Source organism: Aulonocara sp. 'chitande type north' Nkhata Bay, linkage group LG7 (assembly GCF_057382095.1).
Source record: "Aulonocara sp. 'chitande type north' Nkhata Bay isolate Kocher_YH1m ecotype deep benthic linkage group LG7, A_spYH_male_GT1.1, whole genome shotgun sequence".
NCBI lineage: Eukaryota > Metazoa > Chordata > Actinopteri > Cichliformes > Cichlidae > Aulonocara > Aulonocara sp. 'chitande type north' Nkhata Bay.
Window position 1 is genome coordinate 52,385,547 of NC_141350.1, and position 25,258 is coordinate 52,410,804.

The window sequence follows — 25,258 nt, forward strand, 5'->3', positions numbered from 1 at the left end:
CTGTGGTCTTCTGCTCCTGTAGCCCATCTGCATCAAGTTTCAATATGTTATGGATTCAGGGATGCTCTTCTGCATATCTTGGAAGTAACAAGCGGTTATTTGAGTTTCTGTTGACTTCAGCTTGCTGCAGTCTGGCCATTTTTCATCTGACCTCCGACACCAACAAGGCATTTTTACCCAAAGAACTGCCAAGAACAAACTGATTTTCTGTAAACTCTACAGATGGTTGTGTGGGAAAATCCCAGGAGATCAGCAGTTTTTAAAATATTTAGACCCGCCTGGCACCAACAAGCACGCCTCGTTAAAAGTCACTTAAATGATCCATTCTGATTCTCAGTTTATAGTTTAGCAGCTCATGCCTACATGCCTGGACTGAGTTACTGTCATGTTTTTTGCTTAGATATTAGATATTTGCATTAATGAGCAGTTGAACAGATGTACCTAACAAAGTCACCGGTGAGCATAGACACACATATATAAGCACACGTGTCTCCTGTTGTTAGACATTTGGAGGCAAATAGTCTAAACTATGTATGTTTGTGTTTTTTAAAGAACAATTAAATCACATTTTTTGGTCAGTTTTGACAGCCTTAATGTATAATAACAGGTATGTTCGCAGGTGCAAATAAATCCCGCAGTGTTTCAGAAACATGGCGCATTCCTTGAATTGTAGAGTCAGTGCACATCTGATGTCATCTAATGGTCACGCCTTTTTTTAATCAAGTGAAAGCGAAAAGTCATTCATCCTACAAGCCGCCAAGGTTGTTAAGAATTTCAGTTCTAATCTCGCTTCATACTGGAGACAGAGTTTGAACAACAGAACATTAACCGACCTGTCTCCATACAAACATCAGCTTAAGACAACAGAACAAAGCTTTCTGCACTTGCGGCTCTTCTTTGTGCACTATACTAAGCTCCCCAAGCCTTAAGAATGTGCATGTGGATTTCCTACGTGCCCTCATGTAGACATGCTGGTATTATACCATTTAGACTGCAGTTTCACTAAAGATTGGATCTGTCACACACAGCCAAAGTGATGCAGTACATGTAAGCTGTGAACTGGCTTAGCGCTCTGCGTTGCAAGGTTACACAGAGGAGAGGAAAGAATAATGTCTCAGTGCCTGACTGAGTAAGCCCACACTAGCAGGTGATTGCTTTCTTCCTCTCCTCAGCACCTCCTCTTCTTCAACCTTTGCAACTCCTCTCTCTCCTCGTGCTCCTCCCATTTCCCTGCCCCTGTGTACCTCATAAATCTTCATCTGCAGTACACGTGCTCCGTGTAAGTCCAACACATCCACTTTCGCAGCAAGTGAGAGCAGGAATGAGAGAAAGTCAGAATGAGATTGGAGACACTTGACGAGGCAATAAAAGCAGCTCATTTCTTCTCCCGCACCTTTCTCCTGGCTCTGTTTGCTCGCTCACTCCTCGCTCGCTCACTCCCCGAGCTGCTACACAGACTCCGTCATCAAAACACACACAGTGAGGCGTGTTGGCTCGCTCTCTCTACAGCCACACAATCTGGATCAAGCGTTCAAGATGCAGCAGCAGGGAAAGATGTCTTCTGATTCCCTGTCAGGTAAAGGCAAGAATAAGATCTGTGTTTCTCTGCCTTCCTTCCCACTTCTTGTCATCACTATTCATCCTGTTTCCTCTCCTTACTTCAGTGTTAGAATTCTGGTTTCTGTTTGTGTAATTCTTTGCTTCGTATGCAAGCCCATGAGTGCAAGTGTTGCGTTAAAAGAGGTGATAACCATGGTGATTGTAATTGTAAATTACATAGTGTGTGTGTATGTGTTGTATTTTTTCCATATGGCAATGCTAAAAGAGTACATTAAGGTGGAGTTGCTCGTGCTACTATGACTACCTCACTTCACAGCTTAGAAAGTGGATACGGACTAGAAAACATTGCATTCTTCTGACCTAGATATACTGACAAGGCTTGTGCTGCTTTTTCCTTCAACTTACTGTGTTTAATAGGTTGCGGCTGATTGCCAGAAAGTGTTGTTTGGGCTTGCTCCTATAGAATGACAACATAATTTGCATGCAGGTCGTATGTGAATTTTAAACCACGAAAGATCAAAGCAAGTAGCTCGGGCTGAGGAAGAGTGCATTTACATTTGCTGTGCTCGGTCTGTGGAGGTTGATAGCTGTCCTCTGTGATGAGGATGCTCCTGCTGGGTATTGAGTTGGGAACTAGACTGTTCGCACTCATTGGCTGTTTGTTGTGTAATCCATTTGATTAGAGCCAGAGGGATAGATTCGTCCTCAGTGAAGCCTACTTTGATTTATTGTACAATGAAAGGTTTGATAATTCTGTTAATGTGTCGTGGGAATCTCAGCATCAACCTAATTAAGGCTACTTAGTGAGAACAAGAAGTTTGAAAAAAACTTGGCGAGGTGTAGAGAACAAATTGAAACTGTAAATGTAAAGAGGACCAAGTTAAAATATATATATATATGGATAAACCAAAAGTGCACCAAAAACAAATATAATTTGGCACTGATTAAATTAAGAAACGTAACAAGATGATTTAGTTTAATTAGCATTAGTATTTTTTACAGTACTGAGTGTTGTTTTCTCTGTTCTTTGAGCTACATTAGCTCAGCACCTTACTCTATCAGTCTCCTGACTCATTTCTGTCTTGAGCTTTTCTTGACCAACTAATAGGTACAAAGCTGAACCTATGACAGTCCCATCATTTGCCTACTGAAGAAAATAAAGAAAAGCTAAATCTGGGAATTATTAGAAAAGAGGAATACAAGTAATGGAAAATTGACATAGAAACATCAGTCCATGTTACATTTTAAAAACAAATCCTCGTCTATTTATTTATTTATTTTTAACACATTGATAAAATGTAACTTTCTTTCTTTCTTAGTTGGCAGTTTTGATCCCCCACAGGTCTTAAGTAGTCTTAAGTAGGATGTGAAGACTTCTTCATACACTGAAAATGATTATGTGCAAGTTAATAGAGCCTGACCTGTTTGTCACATGTTATTATCGGCCGATATTACCTATCTGCTAATATATTGGTATTGGCATTTATAACAGCTGATTAATGACAATAAAAAAGCAACGTAGAGCTGGGAGAAACACCCATATTCAACAATTGAATATTGGTGTTCCATAGTTTATCCTCGTCCCTGATGGCAACACACGTGTTTGAACACCACAAATGCAACTTGCTAAGCAGTCGAGCAGAGTATAAACGAGTGAATATATAATACACGTAACAAATGAAAGGAAAATCTGTTTATTTCCTTTTATTTGATATTTTTATTTAAAAAAATATCCACCAAAATATTGGAATATTGGCTTTTTCAATAACCAAATATTGGTATTAGTCTTAAAAATCCCATATCAGTCGAGCTGCATAACAGTTTTTGACTGATGTATTTATAGTTTGTTTTTTTTAATCACCAAGTACATAAAAAACCTATCAATAAAATATTGATAAGTTGTCTCTAAGTGTTAAATAAGGGTTTTGATGCCTTTTCCCATCTAGCTATGTTTAACTTGTTTGATCTTAACATTTAGTCCATTATTTTGGTTAATGTGGGCAAGGGGGACTTTTATGATTAAGAGGATGCATGGCAAAAAAAACAAGAAATCAAGAAGGGGGAAATATTTTTTCACAGCACTTTGAGTTACAGTTAAGTAGTGAATATCTCCATTGCACTCTTAAAACAGTGACTTTGCAGTTGGCGTTTGTTTAAATAGCTAACATTGCTGTATTGTGCATTATGGCAGTTGGAAGACAAAATAAAAGTGGCTCCCGCGGTGTTCTTCATTACTTACTGACACATTGCTCCTGTTCTGACATGACACCTGTCACCCATCGCAAATTTAATTCAGGCTCCAAGTGAAATCCCTCTCATCTCCTTTGCTGCTCTTCGTCTGTGAGCAAGACAACAGCAGAAAACACAGCTGTGTACTTCCCGTAGACGAAAGGCTGTTATTAGTAGAGCCATCCTTATATGAACAAGAAAAGCAGAATCTACTCTGTGTGTTGTATTGGAACCTCAGCACTGACAATAATAGCTGGTCAGAAGGGTTACATAATCTGTGTGAGTGCAAGAGAGAAGTGTGAAGGTTCACAGGAAGCTAAATGCAAGTGGAGAAAAAACAAGTGGTAAACATCAGCAAAACCATTTATTCAATATAGAAATAAAGTAAAGAATCGTCCCTGTCAGCCTCTTTGCATTTCGGCTGCATGCCGCTGTGGTTTCCCTTTTTTGACAGCAGTACTTTTTTTCTGATTGCCTTGGCACAGATTCTACAACAGTTTGAATGTGAAAAAAAACTCTTAATCAAAGAACCAAACTGTACTGAAAGCAGCTGGCAGCAAGCACTTCACTGAAACAAACTCCATTTTCACAAAAGACTCTGACCATCTTTGTATGTCACAGGAAATGAAAACAGTGTACTCAATAAAATCAGCAATAATAACAAAGCACATAAAGAACAATTCTCTCCTCTTCCCCTTGAAGAGGGAAAACATTTTCCCCTTGATTTAATATATTTCGTACGCAAGTACGTGTATTCTCAAACACAGCAGCAACAAACCAGAGAAACCATCAAATATGTAACATGGTTAAAAAAAAAAAAACAGGGTCCTCAAAGTACAAGCCAATAGCAGACCATTTAATGTGACCAAGGACAGTGTGCACTATTTTACATTTTATTCATCAAAAGTTCATGTTATACAAAATGAGACCAAAGCTGAACGTCTCTTAACCCTCAGCCCATTCGTTGTAACTATCAATGCGGACTAAAATTTTTCCTAAGAGCTAAAAAAAAAAATGTAACAGCCACTTCAAATACAGTGAAAATATTTCCAACATAAATCTCCACCTTCTGATACGACACGTTCACTAATGTGTCTGTCCGCCTGCGTGGCCGCCTAAATTTGCACGTAGTCATAAAACCCTTTTTTTGGTAAAAAGATACCATTCTTAATCAGGATCGGGCTTCATAAAGGGTTAAACGGAGCTGTAATTTGTGCTTAACTTTCCTCATGCATGCTAGGCCACAATTATCAAAGGAATGTCCATCAGCAAAAAATCCACAGAATGATATGTAGGGTTACAAAACTCGTGGAGCAAATTATTGATACAAATCGCCAACCTAGGCAAAAAGTTTCGCACCATTTCCTTTCAATTATATGGTAAACTCAGTCTGAAACATATGGCAGTTTTTCTTCTTTTTGGTTTTGCGGATTTGAGGTGTAACATTTCAATCCAGTGGCAAATCTTAATTCAACGTCAGTGCAAACACACGCCAGTTCTAAACAGCTGCTTGAGTTTTGAGGCTGGGGAGCTGTTGTTATTCATGCATAAACAAGAGTCGCTGCAACAAATAGAAGAAAAGCCTGAAAGAAGTGCAACGCTGTCTTCCACAGAGAAGAAGCAGAAAAGTTAGTTTGAAGAAGCGCAATAGGGAGAAGCAAAAGGAAAAGATGTGGTAGGGTAAAATTGCATCAGCTGTCCTGTCCTACATAAGAACAGTACATAATCAAGAAAGCAACTGACCCTGAACACAGCTTCTTTCTTTCCACTAAAACATCCCCACTCTCTAAATGGCCTTAGCTAACTCAACGTCTGCATCTCAGGCTGGTTATAAATGGCAATGCTACATGAACCGACCTTATATTGGAGCCAAGCAAGTGCCAGCAATTACGCCTGACTGCCTGAAGGGAGAGAGAGCCAACCTACTGACACCTTAGCCAGGATTACAAGTTGTTGTAGTGAATTAATTAGGGAATGGGTCCAGAAATATTTGTGTCCAGGTCTGTGGTGAAGCAGAGCAAACACACTTCCAAGTTACATGATTGGCTTTCTTTGTCACCCCACTATTCCAAATAACACATGCTGCCTGGCTTCAGCCTCGTCTCTCTTCCTTGAGCTGCCTTGTTTCAAAAAGTTTGCTTTTCTCGCCTCGTCCATAATTGTTCTTGACTGTCATCTGCACTGGCTTTATATAAGAGGAAACAGAGGTGGGACCAAGTCATTGTTTTGCAAGTCTCAAGTAAGTCTCAAGTCTTTATCCTCAAGTCTCAAGTCAAGTCTCAAGTAATGTCAGGCAAGTCAGAGTCGAGTCTCAAGTCACTGGTGTAAAAGTCCGAGTCAAGTCACAAGTCTGAAACTTTGAATTTCAAGTCCTTTTGAGTCTTTAACAAAAAAAAAGACAAAAGCATGTTGCAGTTATATGCTAAATGTAAATATTAGACCATGTAATTTTTAAATCTGTGTTTTTCTCAACACATGACAAAATAGTGAACTTAGAAAATATACACAAATTGTGAAATTGCACCTCTTTAAAATGCAGCTCAATTAAACCTAGCTCCAAGAATAATTTTCACCGACAGTTCTGAGATAAGCTGCATGTTATTCTTGGATGCGGTTGTAGGACCAGCTTTAAAATCGCATGACAAAAATATCATACACATAAAAAAAAAAACTGCATCACCAACTTAGCCTGGAAAACATTTGCTAGTTAGATGAAGTCAGCTATCTCATCTTAGCATATTTATATGCATATTTATAATTATACGGTTCTTGGAGTGAGTGCATACACTCATGAAGTTTAGTAACTTCAGGTCACTGCAACAAGCCCAGGTACAGTTTACCGACGGATGGGTGCAGGACCTTGAAACGCACCGTGTAGAACGAAAGACCATCGTACGTATCATAAGTTTACCAGTCTCACAAATTGTCGTCATAAATACACATTTGTTAACCGTTTATTAATAGGACCTTTGAGCTCAATGGTAATTAATTAGTAGTGGAAATAATTTCTGGTAGCATCACAGAAATGTAGCAGTGACAATAATATTGTATGCTGTAATCGTACTGGGCAATTAGTGATACAAAAAAACTGTTTTATCCTGTGAATAAAAGAAACGCAATATTGTGTCAGGACAATTCACTATTTATGCACAATAAATAAAGGAGCATAGCGCGACAATTTCTGTTCTTACTTGTAACCTATATCACTAATTATGTTATGAAAATGACGTATTAACTACTAAAAAACACTGACCTTCGTGTAAATGCTTGGAGCAGACTAACCTGTGAGCTGGAGGGTTCTGGGACGTTATATTTGATCTTTGAATGGCTGCAATCCAGGCCATCCGTCGCATCTTTGTTACTTCGGAAACATGAACAATTTCTCTTCAACGACGTAATCCGATAACAACCGATCTCTTTACCCGTCGGCTTCCCGTGGCTGTCATGCGACCGGCTATTGCAGTTAATAATACAACAGCTTCTTGACATTTTTGTGTTTCTTTTTATCGCTGTATAACTGATTTTAATTGAAAGCCTGCGTGCGCTAGTACCGCTTGCCACGAGTTCCCAGAATCATTTGCGGTTCTACCCGTGAATGACGTCACATATTCAATCTCTATATAATATGCATGTTAAATTTTATATTTGGGGTAAAATATCAAGTCTTTTCAAGTAAACCGGTTCAAGTCCAATTCAAGTCCCAAGTCATTGGTGTAAAAGTCCAAGTCAAGTCACAAGTCTTAGAACATTTTTTCAAGTCAAGTCTAAAGTCATAAAATTAATGACTCGAGTCTGACTCGAGTCCAAGTCATGTGACTCGAGTCCACACCTCTGAGAGGAAATCACAAGCCCCACAATAAATTTCAGTCTTTTCGTCTTTTCGTACCTTTGGGTTTGTCCGATGTTTGTATGACAAGAGGGAACAGCCTCATCGAAGTCACAGTCTGCAGATAATCACGGTAGCGCCACCTACTGTAAGCACACTACACTGTTTTATGCATGCATCTTGCGTGTAGTCAACACAATTGCCTCATGCTTTAAAGTTAAGTGTAACTAAATAGTGTAGAAACTACATGATATGCAGAGAGGGTATATTCAATTGTTCATATCACGTTCGAGTGAAGAAAGTCAATATGTTAAATCTCGCGACAGAGCATGTGATTTCATCTCGCGCACTTCGGATCGTGGTTTGATCCTCGACTGCTCACAATCCGAAGCACGGACAGTCGAGCAGTCGCCTCTACTTTTTTCGGTATACCAAAAACAGGACATTGGGTGGTTGTTACATTTACAAAAGTCTAACTTGTAATTTGAACAAAAGTATTTCATGTTTCTATGGTGAACATAATGAAATCATGTACCGGTAAGATCTGTCAGTATACAAGATTTATTGCCTAAAACTACTACAGTACGAAAACACAGGGAAGCTCTTTTCTTCAGGGTCTCCAAGGCCAGAACAATAAACAAAACACCCCCCTTTAGCTAGAAATCAAAACCAAGTACTCACTAACCAAAAACAAAATACAATGGCTGAGCTCCCTGTCTAACCAAACCAGGAGAAAACAGTTGAAACAAAAATGGCAGAGAACCCCTACCTGCTTCCACAATGACAAACTAATTATCACAATAAGGGCACACCTTCGCTCACAATAAAAGAAAGAAAAACCAAAGTTCACAGAGGGTAAGTTCTCACACACATACACACAAAGGCCCGCTGCCCAAAACTCTACAGCTCACAGCTCTGGCAAACATGGGGAAAATGGCAGGGGGTGTGGCAGTTTAGGACGGCAGACTATATGCCGTGGCTGACGAGCTGAAACACACCTCAGCTGCGGCTCATGAGGCAGACCTGCAACACAAGAAAAGGAGAAAAACAACTCTTCGACAGAGGGAGAGCCACTAGAGGTCAGCGACCGTAACAGATACTAAAACAATATATGAAAGTAATGAGAAAGCGGCCACTTTCATGAGTAAATCACATAAGCCTAGTAAGTAGAAGTAGGCCACATCTTATGCAAGTCTTTTATAAGTTTTTACTATTTCTTTTTCATATATGGGTTATGCCCCAGCCCCACTGCAACCCAGATGATGATAAGAGGATGGTAGTTGTTGTAAATCCATTCAGCTTTTATGTTAACCAGACTCTAGACTTTGTTGAACGTTATGTAATAGAAGACAACATTTATTATTTAAGTGACCAAGTAGTATTGGGGTAAAAGTTAATGAATAGTCTTGGAATAAAATGACAAAATTGTGAAGGATTAAAATATTCCAAGAGCTCAACTTACTTCATCTAAACACGTTTCAATCACGTTTTATCAACACAACATGCACAGGTTTATTAAATATGAATGAGTTGTGTTGATTTAACTCAGTTGTTTAAGTTTCTGCCAAAGCAAAACAATTGTTTGCAACTAATGTCCACTATTGATTTAAGTAAATCCAACATGCTCTTTTTTTCTGTGCATGGGGAATGATCTTGCAGCTTAGTTTCACAAACTTTTTCAAAAGGGCCTCCAGGTTTCTGAATTATCTCCAGCAGGTATAGTTGCTCCACAACTTTAAGTATTTATATTAGTGGAATAAAAGGATTGACTTTAGGAAATAAGAATAAAGAGCTTCCTGTGCATTTAGACATGATTAATTCAGATGCTCAGATGAAGCAGGTCAGTTAAGAGGTTCAGTGTCCAGAAATAAACATTAACAACATTTCCTTTTTGACTGAGGGGCAGACAAATGATGCTTAAACAGTAGCTACTGAGGAAGTACAAAGTCTGGATCGGTGAAAAAAAAAAAAAAACATCCTCCATTAATGTCAAGTGTAGCACTGCCTACACAACTCCTACTCACCAGCCAAGAGAGATGGCTCAAAATCTACTCTATTGTTTATTGGAGGGGAGTTGCATTCAAGTATGATCCATAATTGGTTTATAGGCTTTTTTTTGTTTGTTTATTTCTTCTTTGTCATCACATACAAGCTCACAGGGACACGATGTTACTTGTGCACACACAGGGTTTTTTTCCACATATAGTTTTCACAGTCCAGTTGTTCCTCAGAGAACAAGAGAACTGTTGACAAGTTGGGCCACATTGCTTTTTCAAACATTGCTTTTTCAATAAAAGCCAGCTAGAATGGCAAAAAATGACTGCTCATTTTTCCCAAGGAGCAATGAAAGACAAATTGTGAGCGTACTAACAGGACGGTCATCCTGAATTGAAACAGATGTGCCAGCAGACACAGCAGGAGGTACCAGCTCACCTTCCTCCTTCCGATAAACAAACAACCATCCAAACCATCAGCAATAACAACTTGTGAGACTTTCAGGGCTTTTCTTCTCTCCATGCACATAAATCAGATCATAGAGAAAAGGTCCACAGTTTTATCCGTCTCTTGATAAGAGACTGATTACCAGTGGTTACATACTTTAAATAATTTTAGAAAACACATGCACAACCACTTCACTTAAGTGCCATGTGCTCAAAAATATGAATATACTTGTCTCTATTTATCATTTGTTTTTCAATTTTTTCTTCATTTAACCTCTGAAAGTCTAAGACAAACAAACAATAAAAGCACCTTGCTGTAGGAAAATGAGCAACTGCTAGACCAGAGGGGTTTCCTATGACCCAAATTTAAAATAACTAGACTTTCTTTGTGTGAGCTAGCTCAACAAAAGCTAAAACACCAGCCAGAGACGATGGCTAGTACAATGGTTGCGGCAGATGGCCGCCCCTCCTTGAGCCTGGTTCTGCTGAAGGTTTCTTCCTGTTAAAAGAGAGTTTTTCCATCCCACTGTAACCAGAGTGCTCGCTCAAAGGGGCTCATGTAATTGTTGGGGTTTTCTCTGTTATCTCTGATTTATTGTAGGGTCTTTACCTTAGAATACATAGTGCCTTGAGGCAACTGTTGCTGTGATTTTGTGCTATATAAATCATACTGAATTGACTGAATTGAATTGAACAAAGCTTTCTGTGTGCTTACAGAGAAGGAGGCTTGCAACACCTCCCTTCTGCACAAAATGGACTGATCCAGTGCCACCTGGAGGAGAATTGGAGAGTTGAGATGTATCTGTAAAAATATATTACAGCAAAAACAGCTACAGAGTGCAACCACGGAATATTGCTATTCTGGTAAATTTATGAGTTGATGTCATTAATTTGAAGCACATAATTATGCAACCATAATAATGTCATGGTTGCACACCAGAGCTCCAAAACATTAAATTGTACCAGTGAAAAGCATGACACTCAAGAAGAGAATTTAGTTCTGATGTAAACCCATAATGAAGTTTTTTTTTTTAACAAATCAAGGTTAAATTCATCAATAAATACAAATATCTCTTAATATTAATCCATCTGCTCTTCTTTTTTTTTGAAATTCTGAAAGTATTAAAAAAAAATACAGACCTCCAGACTTCCACTACTTTTTTAACTCTTTCATTGACATTCATGCTTCAACGACACTGTCATGGAAAGGTTTTTGTGTGATTGCGATGCTTTATCTTTCAAACCGAAGCTTCGGGTTATGTGTGGAAAACACGTTATCTTGGTGAACTAGGCAGTTTAAAAAAGAACAACCCTTCTTCTGCACCCCTATATGAAGATTTGTGATGAAGAGTTTGAATCTACAAAGCATCTAGAAGCAACAGTGCTGGCTGCTATATTGTTTTGTGCACTCACCAGTCATGTTGTCACACCTCTTCAACTGCTCTTTACCACGATTTACAGAAGAAGAAGAAAAGAAAATATCTAATTAGTGGCAGTTCCCCAGGTTAAAATATCTTTTTTATGCTAGAGGTCAAAGCAAAATGGCCAGACTGCTTCAGGGTTATAGGAATGCAACAGTAACTGTGTTGCCATTTACATTTGAATGCCTTGTATTAGAGGTTCAAGCTGGTTAAGGTGGTGCAATGGTGTGAGGGAGACTTCTTGGCACACTTAACTACTAACTGAGCATTGTTTAAACATCATAGCTTACATAACTATTGTTGCTGACCATGTCCATTCTTTTTAATGATCATATTGTACAGATTTTCTAAAGGCTGCTTTCAGTTACCAGGGTTGTATCTGTCTGTTTTTGCCAAGCGTAGTGACCGTTCTTCAAAGATGCTTGAACACTGTCACACGTAGAAGATTTGTGATCGTTTTCTCACTTGTCAGAACTGTACATTACATTTTAACTGATGCCCCATAGTCACAAAATTGCTCAAGCCTAATGTATACCATGTGGAAAAAAAGAGCTGCACATACTTCACTTCTTTTCGCGAGCTTTGCACCAACACCGTGTGGTTTACACAGCAATTCTAGCCTTATGCCAGTAGTAGCTTCATATTGCTTAAGTGCCTTTAGTATGGCTTCATCTTTGAGTCTGTTGACAGCAAAAATGAGGAGTTGTCAAGAGTATCGTGACAGAGCTACAAATGACGCCTGTAAAGTTCTCCAAACCATGTGGGAATAAGACTAAAACGTTATTTATTTGTGTGCTTTCTTCATGTCTGTCACTTCTTTTTAAGTTGTGATTGGTGGCAGTGCACAGCTTTAAGTCACAGGCAGGCCCGTGACATTTATATGCTTGCATGGCATTTCTGAAAAGCTCTGAGAGGAGGTTCAATCACCGTCTCTGCATGTGGCCTTAACTTGTGGCCTTTGCTATGTAGCTTTGTATGAGCAGAAAAGAAGATGAAGCTTTCGATCACAAGTGGAGCCAATCCAGCAGCTCTAAATCTCTCTTACTGCTGCATTAGGGCAAAGGTACTTGTGTAGCCAGCAGCATGTAGACAGGCGGGATTTATTGCGCTCTACTCAAAAGGATGCATCTCTTCTTAAGTGCTTCTTCAGTAGTTTATGATGAATGCGTATTACCTTGTAATATCCCATTCCCAAGTCAGTTTCCATCTTTGAAACTTTAAACATTCTGCAAGCTTTGTGTGTAGTGGGATATGCAGAATTTGTTACATAAATCAAGGCTGCACTCCCAGTTTTTGGTATCTGAAACTATACCACATTCTAATTAGTCAGGACATGCAAAAGCAAGGTCTGAATGCAACACAGCCCAACTAATGTCACAAGTTTCACCTGAGTTTGTTTTATCAGTTTGAGCAAAGATACAATCTTACCAGAATGTCCTTATTCCCTCTATGTTGTACTGCTCAAAAAAAAAAAAAAAATTAAAGGAACACTGTTTAATCAGAGTATAGCATCAAGTCAGTTAAACTTCTGGGATATTGATCTGGTCAGTTAAGTAGCAGATGGGGTTATAAATCAGTTTCAGCTGCTTTGGCGTTAATTAAACTAATAAAAGGTACAGTAGAGGAGCAACAATAAGACAACCCCTAAACAGTAATGGTTTTACATGTAGAGACCACTGACTTTTTTCCTGCTAAGATTGGAACATTAATGTGTGCCATTACCAGAATGTTTGCTGTGTGTCCTAGCACAGTCTCAAAAGTAGGAGGATGAGGAAATTCCAAGAGAAGAAGATACTCTAGGAGAGCAGGACACAGCTATAGAAGGTCCTTTACCGATCAGGAAGGCCGATATCTGATTCTGGAGGACCAAAATGACCTCCAGCAGTGTTACGTTTCCCTAAAAGGGGTCCAGGCAATGAGGGGAAGTAACAAAAAGTGTCCGGGTCAGAAAAAGGAGACAGAGGCAAAATGGTTAAATTAAGGAGTTTTATTACGGTTTCTAATAAAACTTCGTTTTTAAGTGGGGTGTAACAAGCAGGAAACTGGTGTGAATATCTTACCAAACAAACAGGAGGCCCGAGGGCCTGGCATCCACTAGTGCCACTCCTCAGCATTGTAAAGTGCGATTGGTATTTGTCATTGAATTCCAGAATTGGCAGGCTCCACCACTGGCACCCTTTGCTCTTCACAGGTTCCCCCTGAGCACATGTGACAGATGTTTCTGGAGAAGCCATGGAGAACACTATGCTGCCTGTGACATCATTCAGCATGACCAGGTGGTGGTGAGTTTGATAGTCTGGGGAAGCAAATCCATGGAGGCACGCACAGACCTCTACAACATAGGCAACAGCGCCCTGACTGCCATTACGGATTAGGATAAAATTTTGAGCAGTCTAAAGACGCGATCATATGAAGAAGATATGTGGGTCTTGATACACTATAGCAACACTGGGAAACATAAACAAATTAAGCAAGCTAAAAGATGGGTCTTATTTATACGTCTGGAACTGGATATTATCCGAACTTTGTAAGACTCTTGTAAGAGTTTTATTCGGATGAGCTGGCAGGTTAAAAATCCATAACATGTAGGAGTTGTAGGTGCAGTGACTGTTCTCTCATGGCAATTCAATAGTAACCACAAACAAAACGGAGAACATCTACAAAAGAGGAAGTTAAATTTAAGACCTCGCTGTAAAGTTTCGTCAGATTAGATTCCAGCCAGAGTTGGCATGACATTTCCACCACTCAGCCTAAACACCTGTTTTTGCTTCCAATCTCTCAGTTTCGGCCATCACTCACTACACTGTTCACAGAAGAACATTTCAAACTGAAATTATTGATTTAAAACCATTTCATATTCTTTTTGCCAATACACCATGGTGGAAGGCCTCTGTAGCAACGAGTCGTTTTTATCGGATTGCTAAGCGCCGCTATTGATGCAGGAGTAATAAATGCTAATCTTCTGCCATTATTGATCTACTCAGTCAGCCAGTAATATGTAAAATACATGAGGGAGCAACACAGCATGGCCATAAATATATGCAAATCCAATGTGGCCAAGCATGTGTCATCTGGGTTAGATTTAAGCATATATCTGCTATCCGACTGGAGCACTCCTTATCTTTAACACCCAGAGTGAAACACACTCATCTGTGACACTGGACTTTCATGGACATACAAATATCAATGCACACAAGCCCAATGAATATGTGATCTACTGTCTCTCGATGCTCCTGTTCATTTGAAAAACATGCTTTATTACATAACTGTGGCACAATGGAAGGTAACACTTCACAAAGAACCAGTGTGAATGTGCCACTTCTCATTCAAAAAAGCACTTTGTGGCTTCAGGATGGACACGGCACATGGGGAACCAATGCTGTGTGTGTAATCAAGTGACCTATTTAGACCTAATGGTTCACTGTAATGTCGTAGGTATTTTATATTGATGGAAATGTTATGTAAATGATGTGAGGTGCAAAGTGTAAATAACATAAAATGGATGGTTACATTTTTATATCTACAAACGCGTCTCAAAAAAAGTAAAATGGTGAGAAAAGTTTGTTTATCTTCGAAAATTTGATTAAAAAACAAAGTTCGCATAATCTGGATTCACTGCATGTAAAGTGAAACATTTCAAACTTTCATGTTTTATTTTCAATAGTTATGATGTATAGCTGATGAGAATATGAAATCCAGTATCTCAAGTTATTAATAGTTCTAACAATCAATTAAAACACTAATACAATACAGAAATGTCCAACTTTTGAAACATATGTTCATTTACAAATTCTGTACTTGTTCTTAGGTCATTTAATATAAATCGAAGTGATTGGATCGTGTCACTGCTGAGGTGTTATTAAAGCCCAGGCTGCTTTGACAGTGGCCTCCAGCTTGTCTGCTTTTGGGTCAGGTGTTTCCCATCTTCCTCGTGACAATATCTCACTGGGTTCCAGTCGGGCGAGTTGGCTGGCCTGTCGAGCAGGGTAATAGAATGATCTGTAAATCATTTGGCAAAGCTTTTGGCACTGTGGGGAGATGCTACGTCCTGTTGAAAAAGGAAGTCAGCATCTCCATAAAACTTGTGAGCAACGAAGTGCTCTGAAATCTCCTGTGTTGATGTCACATTTGATATAACACAGTGGACCAGCCACCAACAACAGCAGCATGTCAGACTGCAGAGATTTATGCTGAACTCGAGACACCTTGAATTAAATCCCTCTACACTCATCCTACAGACTCTAGTTCCTTGATTTCCAACTGAGATGTGTCTGTAGAAATCTGTAAAAGACTGCCTACAAGTGCTGACAGGGTGAGGAAATAGTCTTCCTGTGGTGCTGTAGGACGCCCACTTCAAGGCCTGTCTCTGACTTGGCCTTCAATTTGGAGACGGTACTAGGGCTCTGGTCATAATAATGCTGAGACACCAGCTTGAAGTTGCCCTGTGGCACAGGATCTAGTCTGCTGTATTTGTTTTTCCTTCTGTGATGAAATATTGTTTTCGTGTTGGGTGGCTGTTTCTTTGAGTGCTGCTTGACTAAAACTCCATATGTAAATCCATATATTCTCCACTACCCAGATTTTTTACCAGGAGATAGCAGTACTCACTCTTCTAACTTTGTCTATTATGACATAGTGTGCACAAAGTTATTTATGCATGCAAATTATCAAAGTATGTTATTTATACTCAAAAGAACCTAGCAAAATTAGCCTAACTTGCTAACTTTCCCTAGGGTATGCCATAAGGCTTGTTTATGTGTTGAATGATGATTTTTCTTTTTTCCTGATACTAGTAAAGTTTGATAAGTATGTGGTTAATGGTTAATTATCAGCAAGTAATGTATTGGTTGCTGATACTTAGACTTTGCTAGTTTTCTTTTACATGTAACAGTGTATGTGTGGGAGCTTGTACTATAACTTCTGGTTAATATGGCTTTTGAAGAAAAAAAACAATTATCTGTTTTCCCACAAAAAGATAAGAGCCTTCTGCCAGGTTGTATCTGTGTTGTGCATTGTCACAGTTCCTTCAGTCTCTTCATGTATTCCCAGAATGATTCAGTGATGTTGTTATCAGTGTTTTGTGTGGACCATACCATCTGTTACAAGGATGCTTGTGCTTATTAGTTTGGGATTGTTGGCATGCAGCAGAATGATTTTTTGAATAAATTGGATTCCTTCCTGGTTGTGTTGTGATGGGTAACAATCTAAAGTAATCATTCTCAGAACCAAACCACGTCTCCAACTCCTTTTGGAGAAATACGGGTCCAAATCTGCGAGGAAGTGCTTCACTGTTGCCTGCAGACATTCATTCTTGTGGCATTCACCAGGTGACAAACAAATTGTTGTCTTTCAGAGCCGCAACTGTGTTGAACTCAATTTCATTAAAGTAACACTGAGAAAGGATGATCACACTGAGGGTCACAGGGGGGTTAATTTGATAGAAAAAGTCAAATGTTCACAGTTATGTTACTGCGTGTTGCAAATAATCTTCTCATATACAGTTTGGTTCACGTGGCCCTCGACAAGTCACCAAAAGTAAACAAGCTGCTGTGGCACATGTGAAAGCCAGCTCACAAAAGCCCGATATGTCAGATACAGGTAGGTAGTGTGAGGCATTTAGTAACCAGCACCATGCAGTAGTGCTGTCCCATACTGCAAATTTTTGATTAGATCCAATACCAAGTACATACAGGGCCGATATTGCTAATACTTTTAACCTATAAAGTCAGCTTATGTAGGGGATGGTTTACACATTTATCAGCTTTCTTATGTATCTTGAAACTGGGCTTTTTGAACCACTGGAATGTAAATGCCTGTCTCTAAAGTACTTTGGCTCAACTTCTGTTGTTTAAAATTACTAGAGACTATAAAAATAGATGTTATAGTCAACAATAAAGGTCCTATCCTGCTTGTATTACACTGATACAAATACCAGCATTGGTCTCGATATTATGGATAATTTGAATCAATCCACCCACCTCTACCATGCAGCCTGGCCCTCTCTAGAACCTGGCTGGACATAAAAACCCACAAACACCGAATCTGCATTTCCCCATCTCTGAACGACCTGCCAGACTCATCCTTTTCCTCTACTATAATGAAACTTGTCATTACAGCTCCATCACTTTGAGGTTTGGTGCAGAGACAATTTTTGGCCTCTTTTTAGTTGAGCAGCTCACATAAAGCCTCCGCACGCTGCACAAGGCTCCATATCTCTGCTGGTGTTAGGATTCGAAATGACAACACAGAGAATCTGAGATCATCTTGTGGAAAATGGATTCACGGGATTCACTTTACACTCAGGAAAAAGAGGGAAAAAAAGTCCAGGTTTACTTTTTATCTTAAAATCGTCTGTTTTCCTGTATTGTGTCAGTCTGTGTTAACGAGCTGGTACTTCTGAGGTGCGGCCATCTGTTCAGTTTGTGACTGAGCTGCTTTCGGTTGCTGCCTTTTTCCAAAAGCAGTTACAGCCACATGTTTGAGTTGGCAGATTTTTACACCAGATGCCCTTCCTGAAACAACCCCACAGGAATTTTTGTGCCCTGCTGGGACTGAACCGGGGAGCGTTGAGTTTAACAGGTGACTGGGTAAACCTCTACACTAGAGGAGCCACTGACAGTTTTGGCTTTGACACATGTTAGATTCACACTCACTGGACCAAACATGTGCTACCATTTTTATTGACTCATTTGGGGGAATGCCTTGCCAGTCTATCAAAAAGACACTTTATTTGGTTCATATTGTATGGTTCTTATATAATTATGTCCTCATGCAGTAGACATCCTATGACTATAGAGTTTTTTGTGTGTGTATCAATTATTTTAATTTGGGCTGTGTTTTGTGTTTCCGAAGCATGAATTTTTAAAAATACTACCCAGTTGGTGTTTCCCATCCACAGACACCACTGTCTCTTGTCCCAATGTTGGACAGATTTTTACTTTCACTGTTACGAACTGCTGCTGGTGACAGAAGCCTTTTTCTGCAAATGAGAGGGTCACTCTAACCCCAGCAGGTGAAGAACAGGCTAATGTGCCACTACACAGAGTTCCCTGAGGCCACAGAGTAGAGCAAGGACTCCGGTCGCCCGCTGCTCTTCAGGAAGGAAAGGAGTCAATCTGTTGGATGACAGACACACTGAAGAGACAGTTAATTACTGTTCTTTTATTTTTTACAAAATATATATTGATTGTGGATGCACCTCGTGTTGCACTTGTGCTTATGTACTACAGTATACTCCTCTGAGGAAAATGCAGTATGTGCATGCCAGCTGAGGCTTTCACCTGAGGAAGCAGTGCTGTACTGACTGACAGCAGAATATGTACCCGTCATAAGCCTGGAAAAAATCAGGCGGGCCATAAAAAAAAAATTAAATCTATATTTATATCAGTGAGTTGGCCTTGGATCTGTCTGTATACACAAAGTCAGTAGGTTGTCTTGAAGATCTTTTTTAGAAATGTGGTGCACTTTTATAGCTTTGAAAAGGATGTGTGGGCCTTTTATTTCTGTCCTTATTTTCTGTTGGGTTACATACTGAAAAGCAGTGTTTAGGAGATTTAAACTGTTAGTCTTAAACACTTGGAGCACTTCCGCTTCACACGAGCTCTGCCTTACCCTCGTTGCTCAGTTGAAGGAAATGAAAGTAGACACACTTAGCAATGTCCTATCACTCAGAAGACTTCCTTCACTTTGATCTTCTCTGCCATTCTGTCTCTGTATCATAATTTAATCAGCACCGGGATTAGAAACCTGTCTCTTAAGAAGCTCTGGCTAATGGAAAACTATCTTTGACCTGGCCTGTCCACTGACTGTAAGCTGATCACGCAGTTGCCATATGCTGAAAGTGTATCTCTGTGTATGTTTGCACATTAATTTGTTTGTGCACTCGGGACTTACTCTCTAATTGCATACTTATGAGGCTATCTGGGATATGAGAGACACAACCATAAACCAGTAGGCAGTGTACACAAGCTCTAATTACACAATATTGCAACTGAGATTATTAAAAAATGAAATGCTAAAATCTTGTCATTGCATCGCAGTGCATTGAATATTCTCGTGACTCAGCATGACTGTAGAGTATTTGACAGCACTCTCTCAGTTTTACATTTCAAAGAGCAACAATGATAACCTCCAGTTTCAAGGATGCTACCTGGAAGCATAAACACATTTTTTTGTGTAAAAGAAACAAGACAGACCTCTGGCTTTTTCTTTTAAGTAAACTGAGACTTAGGTGTTTTTGTAATTACTTTTTAAATCAATTTTGCCTTTATAGATACTGCATGTTATATAGTTAGGTCCATAAGTATTTGTATGACTTTATTATTGCCTCTGTACAGCACCACAGTAAATTTTAAAGGTGCTGTAGGGCCACTGAAACATGAAGGCGGAGGAGACGAGAACTTGAATTTGACTGCCATGGAGGGATATTTTAATTCGTTTCTGCAGACATTTCTATAATTATATGAATCATGATACCTACGTTGTATCTTCAGAGATGGGGTCCCTTTCACCAAAGAAGCAAAAACAAGAAGAAAAGAGACGAGCCACCGGCATCTTAATAAATTCCTCTTTACCTCAAGCCTCATCTCCTGAACTGAAATCAGGGCTCTAACACACAAAAACATGCATACATGTTTATTTATTACTTATTATTAGAAATACTTATTGTCAGTAGATTAGACATGTGACCCTCCTGTCCGGCGATTATTCACTAAGTTCAACAAAGTTACGTCCACTTCCAGGACAGTTTCACAGCAAAAAGCAACTAACAGAGACTAACAACAGCTAACAGAGGCTAACAACAGCTGTCAGAGGCTAACAAAAGCTAACAGAGACTAGCAACACCAAAAAGCAACAGCAAAAACAGCAAAAAGCAACAGCAAAAACAGCAGTTTTACTGTCAGAAAAGTTCAGTCTATAGTCAACAGCTCACAAGTGAGCTGTTTTTTTCTAGAGAAAACGAACTAAAACTAACGAAAATATATCAGTACTACTGCCACCACTGTAGCTATGATTATGCACTTTTATTAGGAAGGGTAAGAAGACCAGTAGGTTTAATAAAAATATTGCATTCACTGTTTGGGAATTAGACATTTTTATACATAGTTCCCCATTTTTGGAGGCTAAAAAGTCCTTAGACGATTGACTAACAAGCAGTTTTATAGCCTTGTGAGGAGATTAAGCAGATAAAACAAGTTTTTGAACTTATTTTCTGTAGCTTTTCACTCAAACTATCAATAAAAGTTTAAAGATCTGTTGATGCGAGTAACGTAGGCTTTCATTAGGCTGAAAGGTTGCAAATAAACCTGAAAAATAGCAAAAACATCAGATGTGGCTATATCAACAACCTAGTATGTTCTTAAAAAGAAAGGAATACACTGGCAAGACAACTACATGATCAAGATTCTTTTCTTGGTCAAGAAAAACCCGTCTAACTAACGTGAGAGGAGATCCGTTAGTTCATGAATGAAAATGCAGAGTTTACAACTAGAACAGGAAGGCAAGATTAGGCTTTGCTTGTCATGTTTCGGCTGTGTGGCAGGCAGGAGAGGACCCAAACGCAAACTCACGGGGACAGAACTTGAACTCAAAAACACACCTTTATTGCTGGGAAAACAGAACACAAGCAATACAAAACTAAACTGGAAAAAGCTAATTATAATGCATACCAGGAGACACGGGGAGAATCACACACAGCATGAGGGAGAACGCGACACAGGACTGAGGGAGACGCAGACATAAATACACAGAGGGTTAGCGAGGGAAGTGGGAGCACACGGGGAACACAGGTGACACTGATAATCATAACAAGACACGGCAGGAGTGAACCCAACACTGACGGGAGACGGGCAAAGTAAAACAGGAAGTACAGAGGTTCAGACAGGAGGAGAGAGCACGGGGAGAACACAGACATAACAGGCTGGGGAAAACGTGGAATAACACAAGGAGAGACGAGGGCTCACAAATACACAGAGGGGCACACAGGGTGTAAGAGTCACAAGGGGAAAACACTTAGGGAACAACGTAACAGGGCAACCCAGGAAGCATGGCCTAAATAAGGAACAAAATACAAAAATACATGAAACTAAGAATACTGGGCCAACATGGCCCAGGATCATGACATTGCTGGGAAACCACTAAAAGAGCCTGTCCAGGTCTGTGAGGAAAAAAAATTAAACTGTTGTACAAATGAACTGATATGATTGAAATGATTAATAAAACCCATTCAAGATTAAGTGACACCAGAATGATGGGATGAGAAAAGTGTTGAGAACTAAAAGAGCATTAAACATGAAGAAGGGAATGTTTTGTTATGGACATGTATGGCTGCCAGTGGAACTGGGTCACCAGTGTTTACTGATGACTTGACTGCTGCTAGAAGAAGCAGGATGAATTCTAAAATGTACAGAGCTACACTCTCTGCTGAGATTCAACCAAATGCAGTGAAACTGATCGAAAGGTGCTTCACAGTGCAAACGGATAATGACCCAGAGCATACTGCAAAACCAACACGAGAGAGATTGTTTTGCGTGAATCCTCTAAAGCAGGGGTGGGCAACTCCAGGCCTCAAGGGCCGGTGTCCTGCAGGTTTTAGATGTGTCCTTGATCCAACACAGCTGATTCAAATGGCTAAATGACCTCCTCAACATGCCTTGCAGTTCTCCAGAGGCCTGGTAATGAACTAATCATTTGATTCAGGTGTGCTGACCCAGAGCGATATCTAAAACCTGCAGGACACCGGCCCTCAAGGCCTGGAATTGCCCAACCCTGCTCTAAAGGAAGAGGACACAGTGTGTTGAGTGATGCAACAACATTTATTACACAGCATCCCTGCATGTAGCTACCTGGTTTGGTGAAAGCGTGGGAATATACAGTAACATTGGAGTAGCACACCCTGACCCATATGCTGCATTCACTTGCCTCTGGCTGACATTCACACAACACAGCAGGTGATTGTTACTATCAGTGAAATGTTGTGGTGGATGCTAGCCATGCAGTGTGCAGGGAGTACAGCTGAGAAGCTTAAGTGTTTTTTTTTTTTTTACATTTTAATCACTCAAGTGAAGTCGAATAAAGGTCTTTCAATGTGCTCAGTGTTGATTGACGTAGTGTAACGGTAATACAGAGTGTGGGGCTTGATGAATTACATATGCAGTGCCTTTCTGAGATTTATGTCAGATGCTAGAGAATCCAATTTACGCATGTCTCAGTTTCTTTTTTAATGGGTTCTTTCTTCACCTGACATCCACAGAATGATTGAAGTGAAAAAAAAGTGGAGAGCGTGCGGTAGTCATTACCTCTCCGGTGGCATTTGTGATTAAGGAGAGTTTGGACGTTTGCTCAGCAAAACAGTTATTTGGACAAGTTCTTCTCCCAGAGATGTGGGGCCCATTAAATCTGAATCCTCCTCTTTTCAGCTTAATTCATCACTTTTTAAAGAATATAATTATGATGTCTTATTCTACTCTATTATCAAGAGCACAAATACTAAATACACAATGCCTCTTCTGCGCCTTTATAATTGATATCTTTCTTTGTTGCTGTGCTTTGTCTCTTCTTTCCCTCTTCAGACACGCGGTGTCCTCTGAGACACCGGATGGCACGTGGTCATTCCTATGAAGAGCGAAGTGTGTGGAACCCAAAGTACTGTGTGGTTGCTGACTGTCAGATGCTGCTTCTGAATGAAGAGGAGGTGGTGAGAGCAGACTTTACAGTCCAGTCTCTTGTCTGTCATCTTTCTGTGTCGCTATTGTTTTTCTTCTTCTTCCTTTTTTCCCCCTCTTTACAAATTTATTTTCTTACATTAATTTGTCTCCACATAGATTTATTGCATCTCCAAATTTGCAAGTTTTTTTAGAATGTTCGGGCAAACCAAACATTCTAAGTGAAACCTGAAGTAACACATTTAAATTCATCTTCGTGCAGGGTCTGTAAGTAGCTGGGTGAGCTGGCTCTTTGCCTCCATTGTTTTTATTAGTGTCACGCCGGATTATGCAAGTCTCGGTAAGATTAGAGGTCCGGTTCAGCAGAAATCAGGAGTCAACACGCTAATCTAAATTGCACTGTCCACTCAGCAATAACCTGTCCTTGTGAAGCAACTTTTTGTAAGCCTGTAATCAAAGTGTCCACATACCCACAACAAAGCACATTTAATGGTTTTTAAGCTGCTTTGGTGTCTTCATCACATTCAATGCATACATCCCTAGATGTAGCAGGGATTGGACAATATACTGCCAAAAGTATTCACTCGTCTGCCTTCACACAAATAGGAACTTGAGTGACAGCCCATCGTTAATCCACAGGGTTTAATATGATGTCAGCTCACCCTTTGTAGCTAATATAGCTTCAACTTTTCTGGGAAGGCTTTCCACAAGGTTTAGGAGTGTTTATGGGAATTTTTAACCATTCTTCCATAAGCGCACATGTGAGGACAGACACTAATGTTGTCCTTGTTGACCATGAAGGAGAGGTCAGACGTCAAATTATACATGATGTTTTAAAATTTTATAGAGTACTTTCTATATGTTGACAATACACACCACACTTGTAAGAATCATAGTTTCCCCACTTTCCGCTCCCACAAAGTTTTATCAGAATTCACTCAAAATCTTTTAAGCTATCATGTTTACAGACAGAGAGAATGACACGCACACAAATGCTACGTAAAACATAACCTCCTTGGCAGAGATAATATTGTAATATTCAAGGCCTGTGATACTACCGACCTACGCAGCCAGTTTAATATTAATGGTAAAAAAACACTACTGTCTAATTGTTTGCTCAAAGTAAATGATTATTTACACAGAGTAACATGTTTTCAATAATTTATTATGATCAGACTGACCTTACAATGCATGGATTTGCGTGTGTGTGCATGTGTGTGTGTGTGTGTGTTTTGCAGTACCAGATTGAGCCACAGTGCGGCTCGGCTCACTTTCTGTATAAAGCAGCTATAGATAAAATGATATGATGATTACAGTTGAGGCTGAGGCTGATTCAAGCCTGCAATGAATGGCACAAAAAAATCACATTATATAAGACCCCTTTTAAATGAATAAATACTGGAATAAATTACTCAAACTGGGACTTCTGAAAAAGTAATTGAATATACAGGATGCTCAGAACATCTCCTTTGTCCTCATAGAGCTGTCTTTTACTGCAGTGGTGTCTTAGGGATAATGTTGCCAGGCAGCTCATGTTTCAGTTTCAACAGATGTTTTGATCTAAGAGCCAGCAGCAGCAGCCTGCAACATCCCCTATCGAAGGGACTACAGGAACCTTTGCATTAACTTTTAAAATAGTGATGGCCAAACGCACAAAAACAAGGCATGGCTATTGGATTTACCAAACCTTTTAATATAACAGTGTGGCTACCGAAACTGGGAAGAACAGCATGGCTTCAGTGTTTCTTTGTATGCAATTACCCGGCTATGCCACACTGAAACAGAGCAATAATTGCAGGGAGGAGTAATTTCAATCGACCCACTGGCAGTCTTTCCTCCACAGTGCTTTTTGTTTCTCAACAACAAAAGGACAACAGCTTTTAAATGCATCCATCTAGAGACCCAGCCTTGAAAAGGTTATCTCTTAGCACGGCTGGATTTCTGTCATGTCAGCAACCCGTAACGGTGTGATGACCTGGCTCTGACAGCTAAACAAGCTCACCTCTAGTGAACAAGCAATCATAAATTCAGGGTCAAACCATTATATACACTTAATGGACATTTATGTAATGGCAACTATTTTAGTAACATTTTCTTCTGAGGTGAGGATTATACTTA

General features: G+C 39.7%; 1 protein-coding gene across 1 annotated transcript in view; it reads left to right on the plus strand.

Moving 5' to 3' along the window:
• The first annotated feature begins 1,473 nt into the window (after positions 1-1,473).
• Positions 1,474-25,258, plus strand: part of dab2ipb (DAB2 interacting protein b) — a 207,042-nt gene continuing 183,257 nt past the window's right edge. Inside the window, exons 1-2 of the mRNA XM_086301231.1 lie at positions 1,474-1,576; positions 23,048-23,172. Of these exons, the coding sequence (XP_086157357.1) occupies positions 1,537-1,576; positions 23,048-23,172 (165 nt within the window). The 5' untranslated portion in view covers positions 1,474-1,536. The remainder of the gene's footprint in view (positions 1,577-23,047; positions 23,173-25,258) is intronic.